The 18,200-nt window shown below is 53.7% G+C and overlaps 1 protein-coding gene across 3 annotated transcripts; it reads left to right on the top strand.

Annotated features, from left to right (window-relative positions):
• The first annotated feature begins 184 nt into the window (after nucleotides 1–184).
• LOC122394723 (golgin subfamily A member 2-like) lies at nucleotides 185–16,936 on the top strand. 3 transcript variants are annotated; one of them, XM_043391821.1, is made up of 13 exons: nucleotides 185–305; nucleotides 4,632–4,690; nucleotides 5,084–5,275; nucleotides 5,414–5,845; nucleotides 7,055–7,490; nucleotides 7,752–7,905; nucleotides 8,175–8,712; nucleotides 8,907–8,999; nucleotides 9,233–9,511; nucleotides 10,466–10,543; nucleotides 11,878–12,076; nucleotides 13,574–13,738; nucleotides 15,570–16,936. In XM_043391821.1, the coding sequence occupies exons 2-13, from the start codon at nucleotides 4,643–4,645 to the stop codon at nucleotides 15,992–15,994; spliced, it is 3,039 nt and encodes a 1,012-aa protein (XP_043247756.1). In that variant the 5' UTR covers nucleotides 185–305; nucleotides 4,632–4,642; the 3' UTR covers nucleotides 15,995–16,936. The 3 variants fall into 3 exon arrangements, with proteins under 3 accessions (XP_043247756.1, XP_043247758.1, XP_043247757.1); XM_043391822.1 differs by having other exon boundaries at nucleotides 204–310; XM_043391823.1 differs by lacking the exon at nucleotides 10,466–10,543.
• Nucleotides 16,937–18,200: the final 1,264 nt, after the last annotated feature.

Raw genomic sequence — 18,200 nt, forward strand, 5'->3', positions numbered from 1 at the left:
CATGGTCTGCTTCGTCAACAGGATTGCCCTGAACTTTTGTACATTACTTTTTCCGTCGTAAGCACATTTTAGTTTTCGACAGGACTTTTAAAGTCTGAATAGCAAGCATCCCACGGAACCCAATATTTGTGGCAGCAAAATAGCAGCCGTGACGCGTCAGGTGCCGAAGATGCTGGGACAAAAGTGACGCGAAATGCAAATCTTTTATAGACAAATATTTTGTTATTTTGTGGATATTGTCGGATGCTGGTTGGGCCTCGTATAATTGAAACATCATCTTCTTCAAAGTTCTCCTCTTATCAGTGGTAAGGTATACCAGTTGTGTTGGTAAAGTACATTTTGTTCAAAGCGTGCTGGGAACTACTTAAAACTGAGTGTTATTTTTTAAGTTTGTTGTTGATAATTTTCATGGATACCTGTTGATATAGGGCAAAAAGTACACAAATCAAAACAACAATTTGCCATAGGTGTCTGTGTCACAGATACATATAAATGAGAAGTGAAATTGAATTCATTAAAAGGGAATGGTGCCGCAACGTAGAGAGTTCGGTAAATGTCTAGATTAGGTACGGTTGGTAAGTTGGTAGTTGGTAAGTTGGTAGTCATCACAAAGTAATGATAGAAAATCACAAACACTGGTACCTATGCTAGAAAGCAGAAATGCAGCAGTGCCTTTGTTTAGATTGTTAAAAGTTGTGTTTAGGTACGGTTCTCCAGGGTATTAGTCGTTGGTCGATCGGCGAGCGGGAGGGCAACCAGTTCCGCCCCTGTATTGCGTGACCCCTTGCTCCGCCCAGTTACGCACGAGCGTACTCCACGCCGCGTAGTAGCGTGGGGAGGGGAGGGTTAGAATGGTGACGTGTGTAGAGGCTAGAACCGGTTTCCACCGCCATGCCACCGCCCAGCGACATGGAGCGGGGTCAGTGACCAGGGCGCAGGGAAAGGTCAGAGGTCAACTATAACGCAGAGCTTTGTGTCTCCCTCCCCTCCGTGTGTAACGACGCACGACAGCGGCCGGCCGCCGATCAGGCTTGACATGTCAAGGTCACCCGCAGTCAACGGGCTCAGAGGGTTGGTCGAGTGCGCGTCCGTGGCTGACGACAGTTTCGACCATGTGCTATGGTGCCGATAGACTAGCGTGGGTAATAAGTTTTTGTTCAGTGCATATGGCTGCTGGGGTGTGTCATCTTGATATATGATGCCTTGTAACGTGTATGATACGCTTAAAACCTCGCTGGCAGTGGCCGAGAGGAAAGGGCGGGGGGCGGGGAGGCGGGTGCCGCCTCCACATGTTTTTTTTTTTTGACAGCTGCGAAAGCTGAAATTTGGCAAGCCTGACCTTTGATTCAAGCTGAATTTTTATGACAGCAGCTGTATTTTCACCCTCGCCCATATTGGTGTTTTGCCAGCGTCTATCGTAAGGGGGGGGGGGAGGAGGGTCCATTGGACCCCTTTGCCGTTCAGCCCTTGATCGAGCTAACGCTTCGCGGAAAAAGAGCGTGTTGCCCGTGACGAGAGGAGGCCGATGATACCCAATTTCAAGGTCCTAGGTCATTGGTTGACAGGTCAATACAACTCAAAAGTCGGGGAATCGGGACCTGTTAGAGCTTCGTAAAGTGAAGCTGTTATAGGGTTTTGCGGGGTGCTGATCACGAATTTCAAGTTAGTTTTGATCACAGATGATGTTTTCGTGCATCAGGTCACATGTTACGAGGGAACCAAAAATACTTATTAAATGTTCAAACGGTTTCTAAATGCGAAATCAACTCCAAAATCTACCCTAGAAACATGTAGAACTCGAAAGAGTGAACAAAGGTCATCAAAGATCAGTGACCTGACTGACCTTCACGTGACCTTGATACCCACTAGAATCCATGGGATTAACATCCTTTCACATGTTTGATAATGAAAGACCACAAAAAGACAATAAAACGCGCTCTACGCGAAATACGCCAAAACGCGATTCCGGCCAAACATGGTTTCGGAAAACAAGTCACAAGTCAAAGGTCTTTTGAGTCAGGGTCATATAAATTACAGGGTAGGCGTAATATTGATTAACTCGAGGGTACTGAAAGTGTCGTCGCAATCAGCCGCTTTTTTGCGCGAGTTATTTGCGAAAAACTGAGGGTAGGGTAGGAACTAGGAGGGCTGTTCGACACCCTCCTACAAGTGCGAAGGTTAAAGGGACTATCCCACCTTTAACATGGGGTTTGAGTTGAGATAGCCAAGTTTGCGGCGAGGTTCAGAAACCACTATCTATCTAGGTTGCAACCCCCGCGGCCTCTTGGTGTTGAAGAAATTCGTTCCCTTCATTTGAAAATGGGCCTTGCGCAAGGCCCTATCTTCAACATGGAGCGACCGTTAGTGTGACGTCACCTCGTTTAGTCATTCTGATTTAAATGGGTTTGTTCGTTGAAAAATCGCTTTAAACTTGGTCTGAACTTTGTTGTGGTGCCCACAGAGTAAAAAGAATCAGCTTTATGACAGTAATGTGGCCTGGGGAAGGAGGTAATTTTGGGCTGTGACGTCACATATTTGAAAGTTTGTGTTTGGAATATGGGAAGCCTAAGATGTTTAATGAAAAATAAATGCCAGAACCGTGTTCCTGGTCATCCAATCTATAAAGTCGGGCACAATTTAACTGGTTTTAACAACATTTTATAAGGTGGGATAGTTCCTTTAAGGTCAGGCCGTTGACCAATGACGTCAAAAGTGAACCTCTGTAAGGTCCCAAAATGTCGCGACGTCGCAGCACCCTTCGTGCCAGGGGACTTTTCGACGGGGAATGAAGCTTATATGATATAATACTATCTCACAGAGGCCTCACAACTTTTATGTAGCTATCTTGTATTTTTTTTAAGAGTGACCTGAAGTCAGGTCGGACACGCAACCTCACGATTATCAATCAGTTGGGAAATATGAAAGCTGTTATTTTGGCGCCAGGAGCCATCTAAAGCTGTCTCAAGCGCATTAATTCGCGATTTTATACAATCTTTGCAAGCCCCAGCATGCACTTTTCCATTCTTAAAGTTAGGCGACTTCATTTATGACGTCACTAAGGTCACAGGAGTTTTCACCAAAAAGTCCCGATCAAATTGAGCTAGCGAGTCGGGAAGCCACCAGTGGACTTGTGAGGACCTACCGAATCGAAGAAGCTACATATATGACCTCCTTGGGCCAGCTTCGTGGCCTGAGTGGCTCTGCCCTGACCATGACCTGATGTGAACATGCCTTAAATTGACCTCAACGAAAACAAAGCGTATACTATTCGACGCGCTTGAAGTTGAGCATGCAAAACTCGATGATGCCATAATGTTGGCTCTGTAACCACTTAAGTGGTGAAGTTGTTTACCAAAAACCGATCCCGCGACTTTGAGCTGACCTCAGAGTTTATCGGTTGACCCGAGACATTCAAATCGGGTACCAGTTGCTGCATCTCATACGACGCACGCGCTCAGTTTTATCCGCAAGGCGCTAGCTCAATTAGGGGCAAAAAGACGGAGAGGGGTCGCAATCAACAACCCTCGGCCGGGGTATACTCGTATGCAGAAAACCCAAAATTCCGTTGAGGGTTAAGCACTGAAGTGATATTATGATGCGAGAAGGTATAGGTCAAAACAAGTATGCACACGAGCGGGTGTGAATAAAACTGTGTTCCAGGTATGCCTTTCTATCAAACATTCGATTTGTTTTAGTTATTGGTAAGAACAGATACAACCAAGAAGAGCGCCCCTGAAGAAAAGGTGGCGCACCGGACAGGTGCGATTTTAAGGTCTAAGGTCAGTCGGGGACCTCTAAGTTCGGATTAAGCGCTGCATGTTAGGGGTAAAAAATGGGGGCAAAAAAGCATCCCGATTTTGGCAGCATCGTCATGCTTTGTCATGGCACTCATCCACTCCCTCGGCCGAAATATTATTACCCTTTTGACTTTTGTATGAGTTCTGGCATAATCCCGCACATTATGCTGCATGTTGTTTGCCATGAAAAAACAATGCATGTTCAGCTGCGTTCTACGCAGTACGCACTAACCTAACCACCATCCCATCATCCACCACTAGCCACCATCCCGTTCTGTGCCCCCTCCCACCTCGCACGAATCAGCCGAGATACTAGTCAGTCGGGCTAGCGCTATCCTATCCTCCCTTCCTGACTGCACAGCGCTTAAACCCAGAGCCGAGACTTCCCGAGCGCGACCTCTGACCCCACGCGGTCCGAAGGGTCGGCCGATGCCTAAGGGCGCGCCGCGCGCCGGCCACCCGGATAGCCTCTGCCGAGTCTCCCTTTCATACACAATTTACTACGCGCTCGATTCATTCATGGTTCTGTGTTTCCGCGTTCCTCTCGTTAGATGGCTCTACTGATGTCATAGGCGATCCCAGGAAGATTGCGGCCAGAATACCCCAAACGGCAGAAAATGAGGTTTTTGGTGAATATCTCGGAAAGTATTTGGCATACAACGATGCAATTTAACAGTCTCGTGGTAAATGTGCATACACATAATTCGGGTCGATACTTATGCATTTGAACATTATATAGGACCAGATATGTCCGAAAAAGCAAAACCAACAAGACTTTTACTGGAGAACCGTACCTATACTTCTTATTGAAGTGGGTTATCTTTTGTATTGCAGATTGGTATAGGATGGACATGGCATCCAAAGCTGATAAAATTGCATCTGCCAGGAAGCTGGTAAGTTTTTAAATCAACAGTATCAGTATTCAAGCAAGTGCCAATAAGATTAAAGCATCAAGCATGCTAGGTTTACTTAATTTGTTGATTTGTTGTCAGCCCTATAGTATTGTGCCTATATTTTCAAGATGCAAGGACTAAATAGCACTGGTGCAGTTAGCTTTCATTGCAGGAAACTAATACAAAGCTTGTCTGGTAATTGGTATCACCAGCATCTGAGCTGTTGTTGCTAATTAGAATGCCTCTGAGTGGATGTGTTTTGTTAGATGCAAAGTCATTGTGTTGCTACTTGGACTTTATTTAGAATGATTTTATACATCACTATGTCCTGAAGGACATGTTTGTTATGTTTTGTTCATTTGTGTTTTGGTGACACTGTTTGTAATATTTCAGCTGAAAAGTTACCAGCAGAAGAAGACTAAGGTAGACAAGCCTGCATCACCAGCCCCAGCATCAGACTTCACCATTCTGAGTGAACCCCCTGGCCCTACCTTCATTGAAGATGCTGTCTCCATTGAAAAGCCTCCAGATCATGCACCACTTATCCCAGAGCAGCCACCAGGGAGCGTAAATGAGGCTGCCAAAGTGAGTGTAGTTTTCAATTGTGCTATTGCTACCAATTAATGTTCATCAGAAGTGTTGTGTAGTCACCACTTTGATTTCTTAACACTTGCCACCTAATTGTAACTCATACATTTGACACTGTTCTCTGCATTTTCACAGAGCTCTCCACAGCTTCCGATATTCACCTTCCCTGCCGACGGGAGCACGTCATTCTCCGAGTACCTCGGTAACCCGCCGACCCCGGTCCCGACTCCTCCGACCGCCCCGGGCGCGACTGCAGAGATGTCATTCTCCGGGATGGAACCGCCTCCGCCGCCCGCCGCCGAGCCACCGCAGCCTGCAGCTGAGGCCCACCCCTCGCCACCCCCGCCGACCGGCACGGAGGTGCCTCAGGAGCCGGCGGCCGGGCCCGTCCAGGACGACTCGCCGCCGGGCGCCTCGATGGCCTCCAGTTTCACCTTCGCCGGCTCTCAGCCGTCGGGACCGGGCTCACAGGGTAGCGCGGCGAGTAGCCGCCACTCGGACTGGGAGTACGTGGTGGGAGGTCAGCAGGAGGCGGCAGCCGGACCGGACACCGCCGGCGCCCAGCAGGTGGGTGGTCAGAGAATCGGGGTTGGGTGGGTACTGGATAGCTGTAGTACGTGGTGGGAGGTCAGCAGGAGGCGGCCCCCGGACCGAACGCCGCCGGCGCCCAGCAGGTGGGTGGCTGCAGGCGGCGGAGGGGGAGCTGCTAGCCTGCTAGCATGGTGTGGAGGGGGCAACAGTCGGCGTATTGCACTCAGGATCGGGTGTGATTGGTGCCGGCACCGGTTACCTATCGACCGTTTTCCCTCCATTGTTCGACGAGCATACTTTCGGCTTTTCAATGGCGCACCATGCGTCGAACGTGCAACGGTCATTTACTGACTAGGTTTGTCTGGAAACTGGAATGGCAACACAACCACCAGGGCGTGATGCTCATCGTAACTCTTGATTGTGTCGTACTTATGCAAATTTTTACTGGGCATGCTTATATTTTCATCTCCCCGATTCCCGGTGACAGCTGACAAAGAGCATGGATAAATCTCAATATGCAATGCTCCTTGGCCGGCGGACCCCGCCGAATGGCCGATACCGGCCGCTCCTCAGGCCTGGCACCAGTGCTCTGCGCTCGCTGGGTAGCTATGGGCAGTGGGCAATGATGTTGGACCGGCGCAGACCACCGGTGCCGGCCGCGGACACGGTGATCGATGGCCAGCCGCAGTCGGCGCTGCTCGCTGATGATGATGGACTGCTTCTTAAGGGGATTATGAACTTCTGTGATGGCCGCCGCCAACTGCTGTTTTCTAAATTATTACTGATACGCGGCCAGTGCGTCATTTTGGACATATCCAGGCCGCTAGCAATGTATTTTCATTTTGAAATTGGCGGGTACTAGCCATTATGGTCCGACTTCAGTAATACAAATGTGCGAGAAAATCTTCAGTGTGGTTTACTTTTGCAATTGTGATATCGTGGTTATGGGCATTTCTGCGGAACATGACATTTCTTCTGTCATATACTTGATATATTGTTGAAGTAGCAAAGAAGCCATAATGCTAGCTGCTTCGTTATTGGTGTCTAGTGTCTGCTTGAAGTCGAACGGAAACTGTTGTTCTGAATTATTCTCCCTTTACTTCTTTCTAATGCTTTGTTCTCAGTGGGACCGACGCTACCTCCTCTTTAGTAACATTTAATCCCCGTCGTCATTTGACTATAAGATATTATGAGCTGCCGTTCTAATCTGACCTTGTCTCTCCCCTCCCCCTCCCCCGTCGGTAGGAGCGTGCCGAGGTGGCCGCCGCTCCGGCACCAGCTCACCTGACCTCCGAGACTCTGCGCCAGCTCAGTGACCGGCTCAGCCAGATGACCTCGGAGGGCGAGGAGGCCGAGGGCGAGCCGTCTGCCGCCGGTCCGCCGGCCACCGACCAGCGGCTGGCGCAGCGCAACGCGGAGCTGGCCGCAGCGCTGGAGGCCGAGCGCCGCGCCCGCGCCGAGGCAGAGCGCACCCTGGAGGACCTGCGCGCGCGCCTCTCTGAGCTGGAGCAGGAACAGGAGAGCGGCAGGCGCGCGGCTGACCTCCGCCTGGAGCAGGAGCGAGCCCGGCTGGCCGAGCAGGCGCGCGCGCAGGCGCAGACCATCGGTATCCTGGTGGCGGAGAAGACGGAGCTGAAGACGGCCGCTGAGCAGCTGCAGGCTCGGCTCGAGGAAAAACAGGGTACGGGTGACGGGGGCGCTGGGCGGGTGGAGTTGGTTGGATCTGTCCACATTTTAATCTGGTTTTGCTTCGTTACCGTGTTCACAGTTTAGTAAAGTTGGCAAAACCGCCCTAGTTTGTATAATTTTGTATTGCGACGCATTTTCTCCCCTCCGCTCTCTTTCCTCTCCCTTTTCTCCCATAGTTTCTATTTGCACTTGTCTGTATCTATCTCAACGCCAGTTGAAGTCCCCATGTGACGCGCGATCCCTCCGCTTGCAGCCGAGTGTGATGCGTCCTCCAGTCAGCTGGCTGCCGCCCAGGTTCAGATACAGCAGCTGCGAGAGGAAAGCTCGCGCGCCGGACAGATTGAGGTCTCCGTCCAGCACCTGCAGAGCCTGTACGCCCAGGCCGACAACGAGCGCAACAGGAATAGGTGCGTCGGGCGTAGAAGCTGGGAGAGAGAGAGAGACAGTTGGCTGGGAAACTGTGGCCAGCAGCCCATCGGACAGTCGCACAGTACTCGGAGTGGTATAATCGCTGTTAGCAATCGGTTCAGGTCAAATTTACCAAACTTCAGTTGGCTTGGTAATTGCGGGCTACTCGTTGGTTGTTTTATTTTTCTGTTTAACGCACTGTTTTCTTCTGCTTATCGAACGATAAATTGTCAATGTCGTTAACGGTTTTGATCTATGTGTCCGCCAGGGAGCTGTGCTCGGAGCTGCAGGAGGAGCTGGACGAGGCCCGCCAGCGGCTGCGCACCCAGCTGGACGCCAACCAGGCGCTCACCCGCCAGCTGGCCGACACCAACTCACGGCTGGAGCTGGCAGAGATCCGCCTCACCCAGCTGGGCGGCGGTGGTGGCGAGGGCGAGAGCGGCAGCGGCAGCGGCGCCGAGGAGCGCGCGGCCGCCGCCGAACGGGAGGCCGCCCAGCTGCGGGCAGAGCGCGACGCCGCCTCCGTCCAGTTCCGCGAGTACACTGCCGCGCTGTCAGCGCGTCTGCAGCAGGCCGAGGCGGCGCGGGACACGCTGACAGCCGAGCTGGCCGCGCGGGACGACCAGGCCACCGCCGCTGCTGCCGCCGCGCCGCCGCCGGAGCAACCGCGGCAGGAGGCGGCGGTTCAGCAGACGCCACCTCCGGCTGTCACTGACACCGAGCGCCGGGAGCTGGAGGAGCTGCGTCAAGCGGCCGCCGGAGCCGCGGAGGAGACCGACACACTGCGGCGGGAGCTACGAGCGCTGGTGAGTCCAGAGTCGTGGCTCGAGGGGTAGAGGGAGGGTAATAGATGTCACCTGGACGGCTGCAGACGCTGTCCCATCACCATTTCATTTTTGTCAATTTCCCCTCCAAAATGAAGGAAATGTCATGTGTCCGTCTCGGCCATGGTCGAGGCCTGGTCAATTTCCGCTGAATTTCCCCGTGTGTGCCGTTGCAGAGTGAGGAGAACACGCGTCTGACCCTGTCGTCGCAGCAGCAGGCCGCCGAGCTTCAGGAGATGAAGTTCACCGTGGAGCGCGTCAACTCATCGGTACGTCGGGGCTTTTAATGCATTTGTCCTTTTTCTGACCATTCGGAACATGCAGCTAGCGCTGGCAGCTTGATTTTTGTGTAGCGCAGATTATCTGTGTAGGTGTGCGAACTGCGTGACTGATGATTTCCTCCCTGTGTTCCGTTCAGGCGGCGGGCAGGGGTCAGCTGGCGAGAGGACTGGAGAGTGTAACTGCTGTGTGACTCATGTAATTCGTGCTGTGTTTGATTCAGGCAGTGGACAACGGTCAGCTGGCGCGGGAGATGGAGAGCGACCGAGTGGCGGCCAGCCGGGCCATGGCGCAGAACAAGCAGCTGAAGCAGCAGCTGCAGGAGCTCCAGGACGGCTTCATCACGCTCAGCAACAAGAAGCTGGAGCTGACGGAGAGCCTGGCGGCCGAGCGTCAGGCGTCGGCCGAGCGGGCGCGCCAGGTGGTCGAACTGCAGGAGCAGCTGGACAAGATGACGGCCCGTGCCGCCGAGGCAGACCGACAGAACATGACGGCACACCAGGTCAGTCGCGCGAATGGGCTGGGACGTCTGATAGTAGTTCCGGGATGATCAGGACAGAGCTGCGTCACGCACTAGGCCTTTTGCGCCTAATGTGTAAAGTCTTATCAGTTTGGGCAGCTGTGTCACAGCGGCAGATGACTCACCCCTCGTACCTTTGTCCTGGTTCAGAGAGTACCACCACATTAATATCAAACATGACGTTTGATTCGGTTGGCCCGGCCCGGTCACTGATTGACTCCTGTTATCCTGCACCACCATGAGCCTCCTCTGCCGTGTTCTGGTCATTAGAAGATCCGATCGCCGTGGCCAGACCCGGCTCTGTCCAATAGTCCCGGTGAGCCTAACGGCCAATCAGCGACCGTGCCGGAGCTGCCGATCGGCGCCATTCGGTGATTGAACGCCACTCGGCGGGCTGGACTGCGCTGATGGACGATGTGTGAACTGCGGAGTAGTTAGAGACATCTGAGCTGTGTTGGGAAGTGCTGAGTAGTCAGAGCCGTTCATGCTGGGCTGTGAACTGCTGAATCGTCAGAGTGCTGGTCATTGGCCTGTCGAGGCCGTGAACTTTCCGGACCGCGCTGCCGACTCAGTTCCGGACCAAATTTAACTTCTCCACCGAATAGGAACTGGCCAAGTTGTAAAACAGCGTTGAGAAGTTGTTTACCAGGGGGCCCTGGGCGCCGTTTCGTTGGTGGTGTTTTGTCACACCGCAGCACGCGCGTTATTTGCATGTTATGAGCCCGCAGAGTGGAAACGCTGTTTCTGCTTTATCAAACTGGTCGCCAGGGAAGCGTGCTATGTTAGCTGTGACCTTGGGCATGTCTTGAGCGACTAACACCGCATGGTTGGAGGGGCGGGGTCAGCCGGGGTCAGCCGGCGGCTGAGCGGCAGAGCGCCGCCGGCGTGCCGTCACTGCGGGCTGATGACGGTTTGTAACGGCGTCTCTCTCGACAGGTGATTGACCAGCTGCGCCACTGGGAGGCGGTCGGCCGGCACGCGCAGGCGCTGCAGGCCGACCTGACGGCCGCAGAGGTCAGTCAGCTGGTGTTGTGGTGTCTGGTTGTTTAGTGACCCGTCCCGCGCTTACAGCACCGGTCTTCAGTTCTACACAGTTCATGACATTGCACACAAACACAGTCGGGCTTTGTGTTTTTGTTGACCTACCTTTAGCTTTTGGTTTACCCCGCTACCGCCCCAACCCTAACTTCCTTTCTCCATCCTCCCCCTCCCCGTCGCCTGGTGTTCGCCGTCCTTTTGACACGGCCATTTTCACCAGCAGCCGTTCTCTTAACGCGACCTAATGTCTTACTTCCTGTCCTCTGCCTCCGACTCTGCCTCCCATAGGTCTCCTATCTTACCGATCGATCCTTTCCTGTGCCATTCCTTCTTGTTCCCTATATCCTGAGCACTGAGCAGTTATATCCGTCCCCCTAACTCTGTAACGTTTCCCACCAGCCTCTATAGCCGACCCTGACCCCGTCTCCACCAGCAGCCCTCCTCCCTCCCCTCCTCCCTCCCCCTCCCCGTCCAGTGGCCGTCCTTCCGCCGTCGCCGACGCCGCGCTCGACTGGTCAACCTTTGTGTGCGCCGGACGGCCGGGACGGCGCCGGGCAGGACCCAAACTGCCATTGTGTGGAGGGTGGCCCGCTCGACTGCAGCCGCCGCGGCCTTAGAGGCCCACGCCTCGTGTTATATGAACTCCACTGGGCGTGTGTGAGGCGTCTTCATGGCGTGGAGGGGAGGCTACATTAGAGAAATGTGGAAGCTTGTGGGGCGAATGCGTTCGCATTAGCATGTTCAGCATGTGCTTTGTCGATGTTATAAGTTTGGTCTGATGGGTTGAATGAACGTGTGCTCATTCAGTAATGATTCAGGGAAGATTAATGCAACATCTAACATGAGCTCATTAACTTCCGTGCGTGAGAGATCTGGTATCTGGGTCACATGAATATTTTCAATTTCCTTAGATCGGCTTAGTATACCGCTGCTTAATTGCCGTCTTTCATGTGATCTGTGCGTGCCGCCCTGTCGGATTTGCATGTTTCATGTAATTTTATGGAGCACTACTCCGCGTTTGAATGTATGCCATTGCGCCGGCATGTCTCCATTGGGATATACCGTCGTCCGTCAGCCCGGTATAATCCCTCCCTATAGCTCCGCCGACCGCCACCCTAGTTAATCCCTCCTCTCCTCCCCTTCCCCAGAAGATGAGATCGGTCGAGTCTCCTCTCCCTCCCCTTCCCCCTTCAGAAAAAGCTGTCCCTGCTGGGTTTGGCCGCGTGTGACCCTCCACCCCCTCTCCTACTCTCTCAGGAGAAGCTGACCCGGCTGGGTCGGTCGCTCCTAACCCTCCCCTCTTCCCACAGGAGAAGCTGTCCCGGCTCGGCTCAGCTGCGCCGTCCGCCGCCGGTTCCGAGACTGCGTCCGGAGCGCCGGAGCGACCTCCGAGCGCTGCTGGTTCCGAGCCCCTCTCCAGTCGCACCCAGTCACCGGTGCCGCGGCCGCCCATCGAGGAAGTCATCAGAGAGCGGGAGGAGCTGCGAGCGCGACTCCAGCAGTTCATCGGTACGGGGGAGAGAGAGAGAGAGAGAGAGAGAGAGAGAGAGAGAGAGAGAGAGAGAGAGAGAGAGAGAGAGAGAGAGAGAGAGAGAGAGAGAGAGAGAGAGAGAGGGAGAGAGAGAGAGAGAGAGAGAGAGAGAGAGAGAGGAGGGAGGAGCTGCGAGCGCGGCTCCAGCAGTTCATCGGTACGGGGAGAGAGGGAGAGAGAGAGGGAGGGAGGAAGGGAGAGAGAGAGAGGGGGAGGGAGGAGCTGCGAGCGCGACTCCAGCAGCTCATCGGTATGGGGAGAGAGGGATGGGGTGGGAGTAGGAGAGGGAGAGAGAGAGAGGGAGGGAGGAGTAGCGAGTCCGGCTGCAGCAGTTTATCGGTAGGGGGAGGGAAAGAGGGAAAGAGGTCTTCTGGCTATGGGGTGTTTATCTTTGCTGACCATTTGCTGGAGCTGGCAGATAGTTTCGCTACGAGTGGATGAACCCTGAAATTATTCTGCTCAAATGGTCTCTCATCATGATGGTCATTTTTCACCCCGATGGAATCATGGTCGTATTGATAACATATGGGCTTTGGGATTGGAACATTGCCCCAACAAATGGGAAGCGATGGTTAGTCTATGAGGTCCTCTCAGCGTGATGAACCACTCCCATTTTCGCGTGCCGTGCTCAAGTTTTGGAAATGTAAAATTTAGTAGCCCATTTGCTGTACTTTCAATAATTACTATTGGCATTTGTAATTCCTGAGTATCTGTCGTGCACTTGATGCGTAATTTTCTCTCCGGCTCGACCCACGTGTAGTCATCCAGTCACGGGAGAGGAGCCTGCGATCGTCACCCGCTCGGGCCCTGTGTAGTCACACCGACCGGCGCACATTCTGCTCGGACAACTCTAGCCAGCGGCCTATTGTGATTTGTGATATTGCTTGTAAGGTGTTGTGAAAAACCAGAACAGCCTTTGGATCTCACTGAAAACATTGGCAATATATTTACAGGTAATTTTCTCTTCAATTGTGTTCTGCTTGTCTTCACCAGCGGGATTTTCTTATGTTGTTATATTTTAGTCGGTGCCCCTAAACCTCCTGTCGCTGTATGATTGCTGCACAGCCGGTGGCTTGTGTTTGGCTCACTTATTCAGTCGAGTGAGAACTGCATTCCCACTATCCTGGATGCCTGCCCTCTCGTAGATAAGTGTACGTCCCGTTAGATGTGTCGACTGTCCTGAAACACCGTTATTCATCCATGCTCCGGTTCTTTGGCACTCCACTTTCCCCCTACGTCGGCCGTTCTTTGACACTTCGTGTCTTCAGTTTCGAACTGTCTTCCTGCGGTGATAGTCTCCTGGATCTGCGACTGCTGTTCTGGAACGCTCCTCTGTTGTACATTTGTATGACCCATTCTCTGGTGTCGCCAGGCGGCGGTGCCGTGGACAGTATTAGACAGTAGACACTTACCGTAGACAGTAGACACTTACCGTAGACAGAAGACACTTATAACCGGTCCTCTCATGTGCACAGGCGGCGGCGCCGTGGACCCTGCCGAACACGAGAAGCTGCGCTCAGCCCTGGCGCAGCTGGAGAAGCGATTCTGCGAGGTTATGAACCAGGTGGCCGTCCTACGGGAGGAGCGGCAGGGCCTGGAGCACCTGTGCGAACAGCTGCAGGGCGAGACGGACACCATTGGTAAGAGCGGAGAGAGAGAGAGAGAGAGAGAGAGAGAGAGAGAGAGAGAGAGAGAGAGAGAGAGAGAGAGAGAGAGAGAGAGAGAGAGAGAGAGAGAGAGAGAGAGAGAGGCGGGCGAGAGAAAAATACACAGCTTTAATGGTCGTGCGTGTTGCTTTGTTTGACGCGCTCTAATTCTCAAATACCGTCCGATTTGTCCGTGCTCGGTTCGCCCGCTGGGGAGTATTTGTGGTAGATTGTCCATTAGGTTCGTGTCGATACGTTCGAATCCCCGAAAGCCCATTTCTAACGTGTTCCACACGCTGAGCCGATCCCATTTGCTATTTGTGTCATTGGCTGGACAAATCTGTGTGCGGGCGGCGCTATGTTTGGCCGGCTGACGGCCGCTGGGCGCTGATAGGCGCCACCCCGGTGCCAGTGAGTGGGTCCGCCGCGGGCCGCCGCCCCGCTCCGCCGCCCCCATCGGTCGGCCGGACTGGTGACGGACTGACGGCTCGCTGCTCATGGCGTGATACCGGAGACAGACCGCCCCGCGAGCACCGTCCGTCAGCCGGGTGGCGAGCGGGCCGAAATTGGAGACGAGACGGGACGACGGCCGCCGGGTCACGACGCCGGCCAAATTTACCGACCTGCATGACAGAACTCATGCAGCGGATGAGCTCTAAGTGCGCCCACGGGACGCGGGCGCACGGTATTAATTCGGCGGAGACGCGGCGGCGCCGTAAATCGTGTTAGGGTGAGGGATGCTCCCTGGCTGCGAGGGGCGGTGTGGCCGTGGTGATTGTATTATATACGGGCCATCTACACATAATGGTGAGCGGGGCGTGGTAGTAAACATTTCATGCCGAGACCCAATCACAAAGCACGGTATATTGCTACCCAATTTATTCAGGAGAGATAAGGAGGAATTAATATTCAATCGTTCCGAGTTGCTGCAGTTATGAGAGTCCGCTATAAATGCAGCGGGTTCTAGATATGTATCTAGTAATTAGAATATGCATTTAATTAGCATCCGCTCGCCTATTTCTACTGCTGGCGTGACAAGCGCCAACTCTGCACTATTCATCACCGCGAAATCATAATAGTGGAATCTAGAACGCTTTTCTTTGATTTCATTGCATCGCGTATTCTGAACCATCTCAGCCTGCTCCATCATGACCCGAATTGAACCGGCTCGTCACGAATTCAGCCCTGTGCCGGCCTTTTTCCGCAAACCACTTGACCTAATCCGTTCAGCGCTGGCCATATGACACTAAATACGGGGAAGCGGACGTGGTACCCATGAGTCTGGACGGCTGACGGTCGGCCCGGTCCGCGACCACTGAGTGTAATCAGAGCGGTGGCAGCGCCGGGGAAACTGTCTGCCGTGCGGCTCCGTACTGAAACTGCACGCAGCCGGCGGCCACTGATCGATCTTCATAAACCGGCGCACCGCAGCGGAATTTATGAATATGAGAGGCCCGAGTGGGTTAATACGGCGGTGTTTACATGCTGCCGCGGCGCCGGCCGATCATGTAGCTAGACAGCCGCGGAGAATTCCCGACAGCGGGCGCGGAATTCGCCGCCAAACATAAACTCAGAATGCAAACATGCGCTGGATTAGTTACCGTAACTTGCGGTTTAGCTTTCCCCTGTGAGAGGCGGAGTGAACTTTATCATGATTTGGTCGTATTGCCAGTCAAAGGCAAAGATGAAACCAATACTTTTCTGAAAGTAGACACACATCAATGAATGTAAGAGAGTTCTTCGTCTGCGTCTAACCGATAGACTGGTGCTTGTCCCTAGCTCCTCTAAGCAGAGTGATCACCTTCCCTCTGGCTCTGTCTTGCAGGCGACTACATCAGTATGTACCAGGTGCAGCGTTCGGCGCTGAAGCAGCAGGCTCTGGAGCGGGAGCAGGAGCTGAACACGCTGAACGAGGACCGCCAGCAGCTACGACAGCAGCTGGCCCAGCTGCAGCAGCTGGTGTCGCAGCTGATGGGCGGCCAGCAGCCGGCGGCGGGTGCTCCCCCCGCTGCGGTGCCGGCGCCGGCGGCCCCGGACAGCGGCACCAGCTCTCCGGCCGAGCCGACCGCGCCGTCCGCTCCGTCCGAGCCGAGCGGCCCGCCTGCCCCGGCCGAGCCGGCGCGCCAGCAGACCGCCCAGCGCATCCTCTCGCTGATCGAACAGATCGGCGCCAGCGAGTACGTGGACGGACACGCGGCGCCGCTGCACGTGTGCCAGCACTGCCGCGGCAAACGGGTGCTGAACGTGTAGTCCGGCCGGCCGCCAGAGACAGAAACACGCTGTGATGATCGCGCAAAGTGTGGATGGTGACCGGAGTGGCGTCACAGGGCTAGCGATGCCTTAACTCCAACACTGTCATAGTGCGAGACTCCGAACGCTCTGCGGCGAGGCACGGGTCGCAGTGACGTCGGGTGGCCACACGGTGGCGTCTGGTGATCGTGTGGTGACTATGGTGACTATGGTGACGCCCGATGACCGTCCGGTGATAAGTGTGCGGTGGATGGTGATCAACGAGCTCATATGCGTGGGCTTACAGTGCAGACATGTGTCGGACTGCCTGAAGAATATGGCCGACAGCGCTGCCCCGTACCCGTAGGACCGAAGAATGAAGAGGCTACGATGCAAAAATATGGATTGCCGTTGTGTGTGTCGAGTCTGCTCGAGAATTATGACAGTATTGGCGTGATGTCGGTTATTTATTTAGGCCTCGGCAGTGAGGTAATTAAGTACATTAGATTTTATGTGATGAGGGAATTCGACGCAGCCCTGCACGTGACGACTGGGCGAGTCGATATGAGACTGCTAAATTCCATCACCGCTTCGCGGTGGTGTGATAGAGCCGGTCACGTGACCACTGACGGGCTGAATTCCGGCGTCACGTGATGGTTAAACCAGACTCCGTGTAAAACCGCGTATATATTATCATGTGTGATATTCGGGCGGCTAGGCGCCGCTTCAGTGCCTGACGGACTGTGGGACGGAACCGACTGCGTCCCGAACATAGAGTGAACGAGTCGCCTCCGCAGCGGGGCAGATATCGCTCGGGAACGGACGACGTCCACAGAGTGTGTCTAAGGAATCACTGGTTTGTTGGCGTGTTGGGGGACGGGTCAGCGTATGCGGGGTGGTTACGTTTGGAGTTGTTTTATTGTTTATTTTCCATCACCAAAATACATGGATTTCTTAGTGATATGTTGGAGCGTTTGAGGAAGATTGGCGATCTTTAGGAGGTACTCTGGAACAATGGGAGCGTGGTCGCCTCACAATGGATTATCGGCCGTTGTATCGGAGCTGCCAGCCCACGACCCGGCTCGCTGCCGAGTGGCCTTTGAAGAAGAGCTTTTGGCTGTCGGTCCGATCGACCTTCCAAGGCCTTCAAATGAAAATAAAAAGGCCCTATCTGACAGTGAACTCGACATGCGACTGTTTCATGACAAATGTATCGGTTAGAACAGTACAGTCACTTTGAAACTCCAAATCAGAATGTGTTAAAATTGTGTCCATGGCGACTGGTTTATATGTGCCCACTAATTCGCATGTGGCGAAGGCAAGAAGTTCAAATACGGTTTCCGTTTTAGCATTGGCCCCAGGAAGGCTTCTGGGATGTTTCATCTCACCCCTGTTGTTCTCGTAAATTGGCACTGTATGTGAAGCAGCAAGCATGGTGATCGACCCTGCGATCAGGATGATCCGTCACCTGGATGATCCGTCGGAGGGTGTCCGATTTTTGAGCGTGCAGATGCGCTGTTCGCAGTATTCATATATGCATGAGATGTGCCGAAATAATGCACTGTTTACGCTCGGCTGCGACTGCTGGCGGGTCAGAACCCCTGCGTCTGACAGCCGACAGAGAACAGGCGAGAAGACCAGACAGGGCGGCCGAATCAGAGGTCAGAGGCGCCGAGAGCACCAGCTGGGGAGGCGGTCACCGTTATCTGCGCCACGGTCGCCGGCCGCCGCGGTGCCAGAGAAAATGTTTGTTTGCTTTTTTGTAGATTACAGTGATTGCTTATTTGTCCCGATACGGTTTTTTATATTACTCAAACTGGGTCATGCATGGGTCGATAAAAGCGGAGGAGGATGACAGAAAATAAAACTCGGTAAATGTCTGGAGAAGAAAAAAATCGACAATGGGCATTCCTTTGCTCGAACTTTTTCCTGCAGGAATTTCGCCTTCATTCGGGCATTCAGCATAACATCTCCCGGCGTCGCTCAAAGTGAACCCAGCTCAAGTCTGCAATACTGCGTATATTACGACCCGATGTGAAGTGCTTCAGGCTCAGTATCGAGCTTTACATCCTCGATCCGCGGACTGTGATAGTGGGTCCTGACTGCGGATTACGTAGTCCCAGTTGGCATCGTTGTATTGTGGCCCAGCCTACCAGACATCGGTGTATTGCGGCACATCCTACTAAACATCGGGTGTATTGCGGCACATTCTATCAGACATCGGTGT

This window comes from Amphibalanus amphitrite, unplaced genomic scaffold (assembly GCF_019059575.1).
Source record: "Amphibalanus amphitrite isolate SeventyFive unplaced genomic scaffold, NRLGWU_Aamphi_draft 000607F_arrow, whole genome shotgun sequence".
NCBI classification, from domain to species: Eukaryota; Metazoa; Arthropoda; class Thecostraca; order Balanomorpha; family Balanidae; genus Amphibalanus; species Amphibalanus amphitrite.

Bases quoted from the DNA above. Each gene is read 5' to 3' on its own strand.
- LOC122394723 (XM_043391821.1), top strand. From the start codon at position 4,643: ATGGACATGGCATCCAAAGCTGATAAAATTGCATCTGCCAGGAAGCTG. The intron at 9,000-9,232 runs GTACGTCGGGGC...TGTTTGATTCAG, and splicing joins TGGAGCGCGTCAACTCATCG to GCAGTGGACAACGGTCAGCT. The intron at 10,544-11,877 runs GTCAGTCAGCTG...CTCTTCCCACAG, and splicing joins CCGACCTGACGGCCGCAGAG to GAGAAGCTGTCCCGGCTCGG.